The 16173-nt window shown below is 44.5% G+C and overlaps 1 protein-coding gene across 1 annotated transcript in view; it reads left to right on the plus strand.

Moving 5' to 3' along the window:
• The window catches only part of SLC18A2 (solute carrier family 18 member A2), a 31665-nt gene extending 16834 nt beyond the window's left edge, over nucleotides 1–14831 (plus strand). Inside the window, exons 11-16 of the mRNA XM_072971964.1 lie at nucleotides 4969–5047; nucleotides 5236–5287; nucleotides 5954–6017; nucleotides 7960–8079; nucleotides 8220–8353; nucleotides 12319–14831. Of these exons, the coding sequence (XP_072828065.1) occupies nucleotides 4969–5047; nucleotides 5236–5287; nucleotides 5954–6017; nucleotides 7960–8079; nucleotides 8220–8353; nucleotides 12319–12423 (554 nt within the window). The 3' untranslated portion in view covers nucleotides 12424–14831. The remainder of the gene's footprint in view (nucleotides 1–4968; nucleotides 5048–5235; nucleotides 5288–5953; nucleotides 6018–7959; nucleotides 8080–8219; nucleotides 8354–12318) is intronic.
• Nucleotides 14832–16173: the final 1342 nt, after the last annotated feature.

The following is a 16173-nucleotide window of genomic DNA, read 5'->3' on the forward strand; positions in this document are numbered from 1 at the left end:
CCTTGGTGAGAAGGCCCGAGGAGGGGACCTGTCTGCGAGGCAAGGACGCAGGCCTGGAGGCCCGGGCAGCCAGCCCCTCCCTGTTCAGGGTCTCACGTGAACTCTCTTCCATCCAGTGTGAAAAGGTAGAGACCGTTCTACCTTTTGCTTCCCTGATTATTTCTGGAGAAAGACCGTAAGATGTGAAGTCAGAGCAAAACAATCTTTGAGCTACGTGGGTGACACTGTTATTGAACACTGTGGGTTTGGCCATAATTTTTAGGGAGGTGAGGACACAGCCCACCCCTATTCCAGGGGGCTCCCCGAGAGCCCATCCCTGTCTCCTTCGCTGCCCTTGGGTGTGCCCCGGGTTTGGATTGGTGGAGGGAGAATCATCATGGCACTCCTCTCTTTTGTTTTTTTAAACTGAAGTATAGTCAGTTTGCAGTGTTGTGTCAGTTTCCGGTGTACAGCATCATGTTTCAGTCATCCGTATATATCCTTATATTCCTTTTCGTATTCTTTTTCATTATAGATGACTGCAAGATATTGAATATAGTTCCTCGTGCTGTACACACACAATCTATTTTATACATAGTAGTTAGTATCTGCAAATCTCGAATTCCATCATGGCATCGCTTTACCTCAAGTCCTGGGTCAGGTGACCTGTCCCTGACACCCTGAGGGTTAGGGAATCAAAGTTCATGGTCATGATGAGGCCTGTGACCCCAAAAGGGAAGCTTAGAGCAGACTTCAGACAACAGGACCACCAGATTCTTTCTTCTGGCCCTTTAATGAGGCATGGGGATGTGGTGTGGGATGGAGGGAAGGACACTGACCTGCTGGCGGGGGACCCTCCCTGCTCCCATCCAGCTGTGACTTGTGCACGTCTTGCGTCAGCCTGGCTGGGTAGCAAAGACAAGGAGATTGCCAACATCTTGTCGTCCTGGGATGTGAGAACTTCAGCCTCCTGAGCCCCCACCCCAAGGAGTGGACCATTGCCCCATTCTGGTTCCCAGCCAAGCCACTGGGGACACAGGGATGGGCAGATGATCCCTCTTGGTGAACTCCTATAAGCAGACGTAAGCGAGGAGGCGCCCGCGTGCTGGGAAGGAGGGCGGCGGCCCAGAGAAGAGCAGGCTCGCACACGTGGCCCTGGTGCAGCCCGGCCCCATCAACACTTCTCACAGGGCTGGGAAAAGGCCTAGAAAGTAGTCTTGTTTGCATTTGGTGATACAAACGTAGGAGGGATAAAGATGTTCAATTAGTCACAGATTCAAAGATCTTGACAGGCAGAAAATTCCTCTGGTGAGAGGGTGACGTCCTGCTCTGGGGTGGAAAATGCCCCGTGAAGGCGAGGTGGGGGCGCCTGGAGGAAGCGCAGGTCTGTGCACTACGAGCCCGGGGAGATGCCCATGCTGGACAGTGAAGAAGCCCTGCAGATTCATTCGGCCTTTGTTTCCTTCCTCACATGCTAGTGGTCCCATGCTGTGGACCCATCGTGGGTTGGGGCAGTTCTGGGAACCAGGTTTCAAGGTAGAGAAGTAACTTGAACTTGGACAGCGGGGTCACTGGGGAACAGCCCAGAGCCTGGGCCGTGTTTCACCGGCAAAGCTGAGTCATGGGTGGGATGCGTCTCACTCCTGCAACCCTGGTGGCTGGGTTAGAGGTGGTGGTTGAAAACAGCTTCTCTTGGCTCCAGAATGCGAACCAGGGCCAGTGGGTGGAGGTGAAGGAAAAGCTTAGGGCTTGGTGTTCGGGTGCCCGCCCTGCAGTAGGAGGCACCCCTGAAAGGGCTGTCTGGAAGAGTCGGGGGCTCCTGGCCCCAGGTCTCGGAGCAGAGCTAGACGGCTGCCTCTTGGGACAGCAGATGGGCTCCTGCGCGAGGCACCCTGAGCCTTCTTTGAGTTCCGGGAGGCTGGTTCTGCGGATCGTCGGGAGGTGGCTGAGGTCCTGGCAGAGGATGCCGAGGCTTGTCAGAACAGGACTCAGGAACTTGGAGCCCATGGTCCAAAGGGTGCGTGGCCCTGTCCCCGGCTTGGAAGTTGAGAAAGGAGAACTGTGGGTTCCAGACCACGTTGCTGCCTGTTACCCCCAAGGAGCAGGCTTGGTTGGGGGGGACGACAGGTGAAGTGGTCCCTGCCCTCAGGCGCTGACTACAATTTGCGGAAGGTCAGGAGAGCAGGCCAGGGTGAACAGCGGGTAAGGAGGGGTTTGCATGAGTGACGGGGCACAGGGATCAATTTGGGAGGAGGGCTGGTGTCAAGGCCCTTGTTGTGCACGTTTCCATGTGATCCTCAAAGCATTCCTGTGAGGTGTGAGCAGCAGGAGCTGTTGCTGTCTCTCAGGCTCTAAGGGGTTAAAGTGACCCACCCAAGCCTTGGCTGGTCAGTTTCCAGCTGAAATGAACACCTTGTTTCATGCCTCCTAGTCCCATGCTTTTTGCTTGAGAATCAGGAAGTTGGTGTTTGCTGTCTGAGAGTACACTGACCCTTGTACAGCTTTGGGGTTAGAGGCGCTGACCCTCCGCACAGTGGAAAATCTGCTCAAATTTAGAGTTGGCCCTCGATATCTGCTGTTCCTCTGTAGCTACAGTTTCCTCATCTGTGCGTTCAGCTGACCACGGAGCATGTACTGAAAATATCCACATACAAGTAGACCTGTGCAGTTCAAGCCCATGTTATTCAACAGCCAATTGTATTTGCTGTCCATGGAAAATAACATATGATGGCTCCCAGGTCACACGTCTGAGCTTGTCTGCATCCCTTCTTTGAAGTTTTGGCTTCAGAGATCCTTTCCATGCTTTGCTCCTGCAGTCAGGATTCTCCAGCAAGCCATTCTGGCCAGGTTCTCTGCCAGCCACTTCCTTCATCGTGTGCTTACAGAGGGTGTCTGTGGGCCAGATTCAGCCCATAGGTAGGGTTTGATTGGCTGGTACTGTGTTGGCCTGCATGAGGTTTATGTCTTTAAAAGACTAATTGCCAACATGTAAAAAGCAAGAGATTTCACGTAAGAATCCAGACTTCAACTTCTCTAGAAAAACCAGACCTTCCCATCTCACACTCCTCCAGGGCAGTAATTGGCTGGGCAGGATGGCAGCTGCTTCCTTAGATGGAGTCGGGGCCCCTCCCCTCCATTTTCCTTTTGTTTCTCGGACCCTGAGGCTGAATGTCGCTGGCTGTTTATCAGGGTACCCGCTACTTGTGCTGTTGCTTTTCTGATACTTTGCTCATTTCGTTCATTTATGCCTCCCTGATACCCATCCTGTGACAAAAGCCCTCATGATTTCTTACGTCTCCAGACTTAGTTCTTCTCTGCTCAACCCCTCCAGGATCAGGCTTAAATGCCAGCTGCTTTGAGAGCTGTGCCAGCCGCAGATTCTTTTTCTCAGAGCGCTGCCTTGTACCTGTGTGCGTCCCTAGTGCAGCCACGTTGTGGGTCACGTCATCTGGCTCCTCCTTTAAAGGGGCTCTTGTGGTGACCAGAGCCATGCTGTGGTCATTGTCTTTGCTGCAGCGTGGCCCTGAGCTGGGCACGTGTTAATGGTAACGTTTGCCATGTCCAATCACACCCGGCAATGATGCGGCCGCCTTATGTTGCTAAGGGTGAGGGAAACGGTTTCCTGGAACATGAAACTAGATTGCACTTTATCGTTACTTTCCAGGTTATCAAGTCTAGGAAGATTTGCTTTTGTATTTAGCTCCTGCAAGCAATCACTGTGAAGTCCCTTCTGTGCTGGAAGGCTCAGCCTTTCTGGAGGTTTGATGGTTTGCATTAGTGCCTTCAGAGGGGCAGTGGAGGCTCGCATGTCCTTGGAGAGGCAGGATCACACCTGCCACTTGTGTACTAGTGAGCTGCCTGGACAAGGACCCCGGGCCCTGTGCATTTTGAGTGCAGAGGGTACCTGCTGACCAGCTAGTATCAATCTGCATATCTAATTCATGCAGTCATATGATTGAGAACAAAGGAACTTTTACCATGTGGGCAAAGCTTAACAGCAAATCTGGTATTTCTGGATTTCACGAAAAAACACTTAAAAAGTATTAAAAGTTGGAAAAGCCATCTTTCAAGAAGAGATTTTCCTATTGTCCCAATACTGGATGGGGACCAGATGGAGCTGATGTGGACAAGGTCTCTGGCTACCACACCTGAGCTGGCTTGAGTAGCTTTTCTGTTCAAGGCAGAGGGTACTTTCAAGACGACCACTGGCACCGGCAGCTGGAAACCAGGCTTGGCTTGGGGCTGGCAAGGTTCGTCCCCTGGGAGAGCATTAAACCTTGGACGTGAAACTGTCAATCACATAGGACCTGGCCACAAAAAATGACCATGTGGACATTTATTTACTTATTTACTTTTCTGGCACGGAAAGATGTTCATAAAGCTAATTGAAAAAAGCAGGATGGAGAACTGTAGATATAATCCAATATATTTTTTGGGAAAAAAACCCATGAAAATTCTATGGACACCCATTTATTTAAGTACATATAAACTTACAGGGGAAAGCAGCCGTGGTGGTTATCTGAGTGATGGGGTGTGGGATAATTTTAACTTTTTTAAATTTGTGCTTAACTGTGCCTCAATTTTGTCAATGCCTGTGTCTTCTATCAGAAAAGGAAGGACAGGGGAGGGGACAGAAGGAGATGCCACCACTGCTTGTCACCTGGGTGGGATGGCAGCTGACAGCTCCACAACTGGGGGCTGTCGGTGTCCCGGGAAAAGCTCGCCACACAGCAGAGGAGGCGGCGAGATGAAGTGATGATAGAGGACTGGATTTCATTTCTGGAGTGTCTCAGCAGCTTTGTGCGGACGGATGAGCTGTTTGGGGTCCAGACTGGCTCCGTCAGCCACCGGATATTAGCTGCTTGGGTGCAGGCCCCGGGGCTTCATTTCATCTGCTCTGATCCCCATTGTGGTGTCTAAGCATTATTAGGTTTTCTCACACTTGACTGATAGCAGTCCTGATAAGGTGTCCTTTTCATAAATTTACAGGCGTTGCTTTCTTGCCAGCTAGTGTCTCTTATCTCATCGGAACCAATGTTTTTGGGATCCTCGCACACAAAATGGGGAGGTAAGGTGAAATGAAACAATACTCACCCTGTTATAATAAGTAGTTCTTCAAAAAAAATTTCTGAATGTTTCTACCTTAGCTGTTACAAGTAATTGTTTTGATTTCCAGTAAAACTTGGACCAGGGTGTGGGTGGGGTGAAGTGGGGGTGGGATCGTTTATTGATGATGCCCTATTTATTTTTTGACAGGTGGCTTTGTGCTCTTCTAGGAATGATAATTGTTGGAATCAGCATTTTATGTGTGAGTAAAAGATGACATGTGGCAAGTGGAAATAATCTGTGAATGAAACGTTTGCTTTGGGCAAGAATCGCCAGGAAATATTTTACAGCAGTTTAAAGTCTGTTGACATTTAGTTTTATTACATCTTCCATTTTCTTCTCTTTTTTTTTAATCATCTTAAAAACTTTGGACAGTCCTCTCCAAAGGGTTTATTTTCATTGTATGTCAGTTGGAAGTTATTTAGAATGTTTTCTTACCTAGTTTTTATTTCACTCTTTCTCGCACTATCATCGTAAACATTACGGTGTCTTAAACACTTCAGGGCAACTAGCCAGAAACAATAGCAAGATGTTTTTCTAGAATAAAACATCTTCTGCCAAAGGTCAGTATCTACCCCAAATGAGACCTTCTAGTTCTTTCCAAAAATGGAGTATGGACTAGGCCGAACGGTCACCTATGACTCTGAACTGTTTTTTCTTGGTGGTCACAAAACCCATTTCAGCTCTGACTGTTACAGCGTTGGAGGGTCTACTTCTGCCCAAACTCCATCCTTCTTCCTCCTTCTGTTTCCTTCAGAAGGGAACGTGCAAAGCAGGCCAGAGAAAACAGGTCGTTAAGATGTCTTTGCAAGATGATTTACAGCTGCGTATCATGTTGTTTTAGTATAGTATTTATTTCCTCTTACAGATCCCTTTTGCAAAAAACATTTATGGACTCATAGCTCCCAACTTTGGAGTTGGTTTTGCAATTGGTAAGTCACATGCGCCTTGTGCCTTAAAACTTTGTTTTCCCTTTATTAAGAAAGAGTTCCTCTCACTCAGGCAGACTATAGTTACTCAATCTAAAATTTCTAGACACTTGGCAGGAGGCTGTGGGCAGCTTAGCTCAAGTATATCTTGCAGATCATCTACAGAAGGGTACCAGCTTCCACACAGTCATTTATTTCCTGAAAACCAGTATTAAAAAAGCCTGATATTTACAGAAGCAAAGTGACTCTCCACTGCTGAGCTTGGGCAAACAGATGCACTGCTTACTCAGAGCACATTTGTTTGGGCTCATATCTGTGCACAGACCCTCTCATATGAGGCTGGGGGACAAAAACTTCATATGTATTTTTTTTCTGAATAAGGTTTGTACAGAAAAAGTAGACTGATGTGTCGATGAACAGCTGTACCGTGGGGCATTTTCACAGGCAAAGGGGACGAGTCTGTAGTAATGTGAGGAATGTAAGTAATATGTTAGGGAAAATCTTTTTAATAGTTTAGATAAATAGCATATGCTCATTTCTTATTTATAATATACGGATTGATCGTGATAGAAGTAAAGCTAAATCTGTCATAGGGTAAAGGCAGGAATTGAATCTTTGGTCCAGTAGAAAGAACGGAGCCCTTGCTGACTCTTCAGACCAGGTTAGGTTCTCCTAGTATATAAATATACACATAGTCGTATACATATATGTGTACTCTTACACATACACGTACATGTATTTACACATGCATTTACGTACACACATACACATACAAGTACATGCACACACATACAGACATACATGTGACACACGTATACATACACAATCATTTACATGTACACGTATAACACAGTATGTGCACATGTACAAATACACGTACATATACATGTATGTAAACACAGATACATATAGACATGTATACATACACATACATATACACATACACATACATAACCTCTTATGGCGTCTTTGTAGCATCAGTCACAATTGTCATTCATTTTTCAGCTCTTTGTTTTGTTCACCCCATGTCGCAGCACCTTGCACATTTCAGGTGATCAGCGAAAAATAGTTGAATGAAAGAAATTTCTCTTATCCTCCTGCCTCTGCTAGGTGTGTGGGTGAGGGACCTAGCATTTGAATGCCCTGCTGGGCGTGTTCACAGCCGTCATCTCATTTAGCCAATCATTTTCATCTCCATGTTGTCAGTGGGGAGACAGATGTTCAGAGAGATGAGGCGTGACGATGCTTGCCCGCCAGGAATTTGGACCCTGAACTCTGAATATGTTGTGCTCTTTCTTGCTGCTTCCTGTCCCTGACTATTCAAGAGACCAGAGATTCTAATACAGGTCTTGGTGGTGGTTTTTGGTTTTTAGCCAGCTAAATGAGCCAACCTCTATTGATTTTAGTTCCCCAAGTAGGGCCAGATGAGCCCTCACTTTCCTTCCTGTTCTGTTTCTTTCTGATTCTGCCTAGTACTTTTCAGCTGTAACTCTTGTAATCTAAGTGTGAGGCCAGGGTGTGGTTGGGGAGGAGGCTGGGTGAGGCACATCGGTTCGCCCACTCTTTGAGGGCAGTGGACAAGTGGGCCAGAAAACAGCAAATCAGGAAATCACCCGCAAGAAGCAGGCTCAGGGTCCACACAGCCCGGAGCCAGCAACACTCTGGATCTGAAGAATGGCCAGTGAGTCACCAGAGTCCTGGGTGCCCTCCAGCAGACAGTGGAGGACAAGGTGAGACAAGGCCGAGAACAGTCCCAGCCTCAGGCACCTTCAGTCTCTCTTGGGTGGAAGATACGCTCTAGGGAGTTTGCCTCAAGTCTTGCAGGCAGCAGTGCTGAGAGGGGAAGAATCTTGGCAGGGCTGAGTCTTGGATACGGTCCCTGACATTCAGCCCATTGTGGATTTCCATCAGTTTTCTGTAGCCTGTGTTCCCTGACTGTCCACAGGCATGGTGGATTCGTCAATGATGCCCATCATGGGCTACCTGGTGGACCTGCGGCACGTGTCGGTCTATGGGAGCGTGTATGCCATTGCGGATGTGGCATTCTGTATGGGATATGCGATAGGTAAGGACATTGGCTTTTCAAAACCACCTTTTTTTCTCAGTGCGTGATTGATAATGCCTGCTGAAAATTACTTAAACCTTTGCATATTTCTGCCTACAAGACATTTAGAGAGCTTTATCTAATTCTCTGTTTCCTGAAAGGTCCTTCCGCTGGTGGGGCTATCGCAAAGGCAATTGGATTTCCGTGGCTCATGACAATTATTGGAGTAATTGATATTCTTTTTGCTCCTCTCTGCGTTTTTCTTCGAAGTCCACCTGCCAAGGAAGAAAAAATGGTAAGAAAATTTTAGGATGCAATGACGTGTTTCTTGGTCATTTTAGCCTGGTCTTCTGGGTAACGTCTTAGGCATAGTTCTAAAATATATTTCTGCTCCTTTCTGAATAGAACTCCCCAAACATAAATGGTGGTATGAGTTTCTCTTTAGTTTATACCACAGAGGGAAGCTGCTGCTTTTACTGTATCAAGTATCATGTTTAGACATTTAAAGAATGAAATTATTTTGAACATAGAATAGCAGTCAGTAGAGCTCTATCAGCCAGATATAAACATGGGTAGTTCAATTTAATTTTCTATGCTTCTTGAAAATCTAAAACATAACTTTTTTGCCTCCTGTGCTTATTCCTAAGATCAGCCACCTTTGGGTCTGTTTGCTTTTCTCCTAATCTTTACAGCTTTCAGTAATAGTGTCTTAGTCTTCACTGCATAAGACTCTGGAGATGGTTTTAATGAACCTTATGGAAAAATTGTCATTTATGCATATAGATGTGAGCATGTTTAACCTTTAAATTCATAATTTCATGACTAGAAACATAGCTGTAGGCTAATGTGGTATTGACTATAAAGTGTTCCTCTTCTGAGCAAATTCTGACTTACCGATTCTAATTTGAATTTTGAAATGCATTAGTCATTTTAACTTTTCTGATAAATGTTCACACCTGGTGGTGGTGTGGCTGCTGTTTTTCTAAAATATCAAATGGTGATAACACTCATCTAGTTGAAAGACGAGGGTTTGAGATTAAGAGTGAATGAGAAACAAGGCCATCGGAGATGGTAGTTTTGTGTTGAGGAATGGACGCGAGGTTCACCTGTGATGTTCTCTTGGGAGGACGTTGGAAGTTCCTCCTGACGGTTGAACTGAAATAGGTCTTCATGTTTCAGGGTTTCTTGAACTGCCCTTTTACGCTTTTCCCCAGAGAGTGGATTTAAAGACAGACACAGACCCCCAAGTTAGGTTATGTGCAGTCTTTGTTTTGGGCATCTTTTGCATTCATCAGTTAGTTCAATATATTTTTAAAAAATCCATTCAGCACTGAGCACTAGTCTTATACCCTTTCTTGTATAGGATTTAACTTGATGATGTTGAATTACTCATGCCTCGTTTGACTCAAAGAAGCAGAGTGGCTATGGAAACGTTCCGACGTCCGCCCCCTTCCTCCCTCTTGTGCTGATGCCTCCCCAGCTCTCAACAGCCGGGGCACTTTGTCACACTTCTCAGGGCACCTCTTCTTTTCCAGCCTGGCTGTCTAAGCTCCCTGTCCACCTTTGTTTGACCCCAGCCCGGTACTGTGTCCAAAGCAGGGTCAGAAATTCTCTGCAACGACAGAAAACAACTCTTGAGGGGGTGGGTACAGCTCAGTGGTGGTGTGCTTAGCGTGCAGGAGGTCCTGGGTTCAATCCCCAGTACCTCCAGTAAAAAAAAAAAAAAAAAAAAAATCTAATTACCTCCCGCTTCCCCATAGCTCCCCCCACAACCAAAAAAAAAAAAACAAAAAAAGAAAACAACTTTGTTCTGTTGCCACCATATCAGTCTGATTAAGGCTTAAGTGAAGATTACTTTCAACCCTATTTGACCAGAAAAAAAAAAAATCACCTACAAATGCTTCTGTCACTCAGGAGAATGTTTAAGACTCTTGGGAGGAAGGGAAGGTCCACACAGGCCCTAAAGCTGAGCTGTCTGTCACCCAGGGTATCATGAGGATTAAAGGGAGGAATCCCAGTGGATGCCACCCCCCCGTGTCTGGCACATAGTAAATGCTCAATAAATTGTCCCTGGTTCCAGTGTCACCCCACTCTCCTTTCTTGCTCTGACCTAACCTGACTCGCTCGGTCAGCCCGGTGGTCCCTCTGTGGGGCAAGAGCTGCTTCCTTTTACTCCCCAGACCCCAGGCTGCCGAATGGGCTCCCATCCTCACAGCAGCCGAGGTGGGTGCTGTCATGTGGTCGTTCGTGGGCAGCAGCAGGAGGGCTTATCTGGGTGTCGGAGGAAACGGATGAGGTCAGAGGATGCGGGGTGTGCTCCGGACTGGCAGGAGGCAGGCCTCAGTACATCTTCTCTTTCCCTGTTTAAACTGAGGCTCTAGTTCGTTTTAAAAGAAAAGTGCTGAAGAAAGTAGAAGAGATCATCCCAAAAGGCAAGGCAACAAGAACGACAGGTGTCCAGAAAGCCGCTTTCCCTGTAAAGTATCAAAATCTTAATCAGCACCGAGCAGGATGAACCATTGACAACGCAAGAGAATGTGCATCTTGCTGCTGATAATGGGTGCCTGTAATTGAAGGCATCACGTCAGATGCCGTTTGACTGGCACAGTGGCAGCGTTGGAAGGTGGCAGCCAGCAGCTGCCGCTTACTCACCGTGCGGGAGAGCAGGAAGAAACCGGCTGGAAACCAATCACACCTAATGACGAGGAGGGAGAGGGCAAGAAGCCGCCTGCCGTGGAGGAGAAACAGCTGATTACTGCCCACTTGAGAAAATCCAATGCAGACAAGTGCTGGCATTCAGGATCAGCAGTTACCTCATGCAGGGGACGCGAGACCAAGAATAAGACATACGGACCTTAGCAAGTCATTCTCTCATTAGGAAGCATTCTGATAGAGTGGTGTTTGGACTTACACTCTAAATGGAAAGGTTGAATGCTGTTTTCATGGCTCCCAGCTCATCTAATCATGAACCAGCTTCTGAGCGCTTGAGTATTTCTTCCATTTGGTTTACTGGATTTCTGCTTTTTAATTTTTTTTTAAAAAATAATCACTGTTAACCAATACAGGCAGAGAAAAAAGCCTGTTACTCAGGTCCCTCTGTAAGGCTAAGAAACACCAACGCTTGTCATTTAAGGAAACTGTTCCTGTTGTGAGACCATCGCTTGCTTGCAGCCTCTAGCTCTCAGAATACGCGGTGAGAAAAGCCGTGTTCTGGAAGGGAGTTTTATTTTTCTCAGGTTGAGTTACTTTTGAAGATAGGTCACCTTTCTCACATCCTTCTCTTGAAGTTTCCAGCTGTTGCCCAGGAAGGTAGGTGGTTTGAGGACTACAACTTTCTTTTACTAGGTGACTCTGATGCAAAACTCACTTTTTTTTTTTTTTAAGATACTTGGTAAGTAAAACTTTTCTAGCACATAGGCCTGGGCTCTTTCAGTCTCGAGGCCTAGAACATGAATGCTGCAACTGTCTCACTGTCCCAGCTTCCTATCTGTGTTGTTTTTACTCACTTGTTCCCACGTTTTCCTCACTTTGGATAGAGATCCCGACTCTGCTGTGTGTGAGAAGAGACCCGGCATTTGGCTCTTAGTAACTGGGCTTTGCTCTGAGTTCAGAGACAACCCCTTCCTTTTTACTTTTCCTTCAGTTGAGAGTTGAACATGCCTTTCCCCCCACTGCAGTGTGGGGAGCTCTGTGACGTTTAGTCTGGGGAAATCTAAGGCAGTGGTCTGAAATATTGTAAGGAGAGTCTGTGATGATGGCTGGAATCAGAACTCGATCCATGAATAGAAATGTGGAGCCAGGTGTTAGTCCAGCCTCGGGTACGTTTCTAACACAGGAGCTCGTCGCATTAAGGGGAGAGCGCGTCCTTAGTAAGAGTGCTGCTACAATGAAGGTGGGTTGTGTGACCTCCCGGGTCCCCCCCCCCCCAATTCCAAGATTCTAAGTGTAACTTCCTAAACCGAACCTGCATGCCCTTCTTCAGCTTAGGTCCCCCCGCCCCCTCCGCTGACTCTCAGCCCCTGTGGGTATAATGAAGACAGCGCAGGCGGCTGCTGTCATCTCCGATTGCCCGGGGCCCTCAGAGCGCGGGACCCCGGGTCCTCCAGGCCAGGCACCTAGCAATTACACCAGACGCCTACGTGGTTAATAGTAGGTGGTACTGTATCTAGTTTTCAAACTACTAGTCCTTAGCATCAGGTTAAAACCATCGTATCTTTATGAAACTAGAAGTTAATAAAGCTGTACTTTGCTCTCTTTTAGGCTATTCTCATGGATCACCACTGCCCCATTAAAACAAAAATGTACACTCAGAATAATATCCAGGCGTATCCGATAGGTGAGGATGAAGAATCTGAAAGTGACTGAGACCCTCAAAAGTCATCCAAGTATCTAATTGTGTACAACAGTGTTTCCAGTGAAATGACTCATCCAGAACTGTCTTAGTCATACCCTTCTTCCCTGGTCAAAGAGTGAACCACCAAAGGTCCTTCCTTTTCCATGGTTATGATCGATTGCCAACAGCCTTATAAAGAAAAAGCAGCTTTTCTAGGGGTTTGTATAAACAGTGTTGAAAACTTTATTTTATGTATTTGATTTTATTAAATATTATACAGTATATTTTGACGAAATATAGTGTAAATCTATAAATATTTGAATCCAAATCAGATATAATTTTTTAACTTACATTCACGAACACCTGGGCAAAAAAGTTATATTTTTTCTGAATATTGGTAATGAGTGTTTTAAAACTAAAGCACACATTATCTCCGAGACACTTCCAACAATGAGAAGCCAGAAGGAAGTCTGAAAAACAGAATCAAGTAAGACAGCGTATATTATGTAGTGACACTGAATGTTGAGTTATTGAGTTCGTAATTACAGTTGACCTTGAACAACACGGGGCTTGGGCGTGCCGACACCTGATGCAATTGAAAATCTGCATACAGCTTTCCAGTTGGCCCTCCACATCCACCGCCACACATCTGTGGACTCAGCCAGCCACAGAGCATGTAGTACTGCAGTCCGTATTTAGCGAAAGAACTCTGTGTGTAAGTGGACTCGTGCAGTTCAAACCATGTTTTTCAAGGGTCAACTGTACTACCAGTATACCCATGAGTTAAAAGCTAGTTATCTCAAACGTAGAGGACAAGAACTTGAGTCAGTCATCTTGAGGAGAGATCCGTGAATCTCAGCTGGCATTAGTGTTCTATGTAACCACCTACCTGGAAACAGATGGTTGTAAATTATATTGTTTACATGTCATATGGTTGGCAGCAGACATTAAAGCCGATAAGGGTAAAACAGTAAATGCTCCGAAACCAGAGAAAAGCACCCAGAAGTACAGTTATGAACGAGCAGCTTTTCCTTTTCAGATACATACTTGTCTTACCAGATGACAGAACGTTGAGGATAGTTGTCCCTTATCCTGTCAAAGTTGTTTAAGCATGAGATAAATCAACATCTAGATCAAATTTTGGAAAAGAAATTTAAAAGGCTAATAGCTGTTATGAAATGAAAAAATCAGACTATAATTACCTTTGTCCTGGAAGTCATCCAAGTGTTTTTTAGGGATCTATTAATTTTGAATTGTCTGAAACTTTTTTTTAGACTTCTGAAAGTTGTTTACATCAATGTGAAACAAATTTTAAATGAAGATGGAGGAGGAATAAAATTATATCTGAATCATGTTAGGAAAACAGGTAAAAAATAGCAGGGTGGTTAGGACACACCCCCTTTCACAGGCAGGAAAAAACCCAAACATCTAAAAATGTGTTAGTGTGTCATCTAGTGCTGTGCAATGTAGCTTTTCTAAGCATGACATTGATGTGCCTTTTCGATGTAACAGCAAATACCGTGTTAGTGAACATTGTCAGTTTACTTCAAGTATTGTGTGAGATATGATTGAAGATAGTGTGGACTGTCTCAAGTAACACTTGTTTGTTCCGTCGTTCTGTAATCGTAAACAAAATTACCTGATGTGAGGTCTTCGCTAAGCTAAAACTGTTCCTGTTACCTTGCGAGGACTCCTCAACCTTGCCATTCTCTGAGAACGTAGCTAATCCTTCCTTCCTCGTTTCTTTATGAAGCTTTTTTTGGGGCTTTGACTGCTCTGACGTCTGGTTTTCAAGTGCATGTATTGGGCGCAAACAAGCTTCCTACTCATGTATTTGCACTGGGCAACTCACACAAGGCTGCTGCTTTGGAGGATGGCTCTGGAGGCACTTCTATGGCCAAAGTTAAAAGGCAGGATTGTTCTCTGCTTCCGTAGGGGAGAGCCTTAAAAAAGAATGTGTTACAAACCCATTCTTAAGAGGGTTTGTGGTTCTCCCCACTCCCAATACCATGTAACTTACTCCTCTTTTATTTTTGCGTGGGAGGCTTCAGTCTCTTCTAGAATGACTGGCAGACATGTCTGCTGGGGACGCCCAGAGATCATATAAAAGATACATGTTTTTCAGAACTGTTTTGAGAGCAAAAGATATTGTATCTGAAGGGGAAAAACTGTAAGCTCTTTTATATGACTAATATTCTGGGGTTGGCAAGACTATGAAGAGGTTTTTTGTTTGTTTTTTAATGTGTCTATTAGAACAAAGAACACACAGCTCTATGAACACTCATTTTTTGAGAGGTGGTTTTTATGTTTGTACCTGGCAAAACAGATACAAAATGCTTAATGAGGTAGCAATGAATATTCAATTCTTTCTTTTGACTGCTAAGTGTATCCACCTACAACATGTTTTAGCTAGTTTACTTAATAAACCTTCTGAACACTACTGTGCCTGTTTGTATTCCTTTGTTAACTAGACATTATCATTGGAATAAAATATGTAAGAAGGTATTAACTGTGGATATTCAGTTGAAGACTATTCTTTGCTTGCAGGCATCAGGTAAAATCCACTCCAGACTAGTTTGAACCATACTTTCTGGCTTTGCAAAATTTGTTTTAAATTGAAATATGTAAATAGCCACATGGTGTGAGTGTGGAACAAACCAGTAAGTTATCCTTGCATCTCTAAAGTTACACTGTGTTCGTGATGCTGTGAGAGGTAACTATATGTAATGATGCAGCTATTCGACACAGTAGGTCCACGGGCCCCTGAAGTTCATGTGTGTGTGTGTGTAAAAAGGATTAGGAAAGCTATTATCTCTCAACTTAGAAATAAAAACAATATATTTATTTTTAAATTAAAGTGATTTAAAACTTACTTTTATAGGACTTAAGATTTTATTATCTTACTATTAGCAGGAGCCAAGTATCTTCAAATTGCCTTTCAAAAAATTTAAATATACTTACATTTAGAATTGACAGTACCTTCAAATTTTTAGCATGTTTTCTCCTCTCAAAATCACAAAATGGCCACACAGTATTTCAGCTTGTTCTGATACTGAAACACATAAGGCTTGATATTAAGAAATGTGGCATATTAACTGATTCTAAAATAATGCTAGTGTTGCTCTGCTTGACTGTCTAACCCATTCATTCATCAAAATACCAATGCAGAAAATACACTTTTGTCTAACTGCTACTAGATAGCAGAGGCAAATCCATAAATCTAATATTTCACAGCATTAAGAAATAATAGTAAAACCAAAATGTAATGCTTTTAGGCAGTTTGCAGAATAGCACTTTTGTTAGCAAAGTGGACTTTGTTAAGCTTGTTTTCGTGGCCCAATTACACCAGGCAATGATTCCATAGAGATGCAGCAATCACCTTTTTGAGATGTATCAAATGAAGATATTCTTGTTTTCTGTGGTAGTTTTTATTTATTATTAGTTTTTAGCTATTGATAACATAGCATGGCAGAATGATTACATCAGGAACGTGATATAATACAACTGTTTTCACTGAAGTAACACCTTACTATTCCCTAGGCTGTCTGGAGTGGTCCCCCCTTGCACTAACGTACAACTGTGATGCCTCTACTGCCTCTCCCAGTAAATATAAAAATATTGCGCTACATTGAAGGTATATTTTACAAGTATCATTAGCAGCATTACTAAGCTTGCCATAATTGTGGTTCTACAGAGTCAAATACTTTTAAAACATGAGTAGATTTTTATGAAACCAGTTTTGCATTATTTCTACAGCTCTTTCAAATGCATCAGTTTCAGCA

The sequence above is a fragment of the Vicugna pacos genome, chromosome 11, assembly GCF_048564905.1.
Source record: "Vicugna pacos chromosome 11, VicPac4, whole genome shotgun sequence".
Taxonomy (NCBI): Eukaryota; Metazoa; Chordata; class Mammalia; order Artiodactyla; family Camelidae; genus Vicugna; species Vicugna pacos.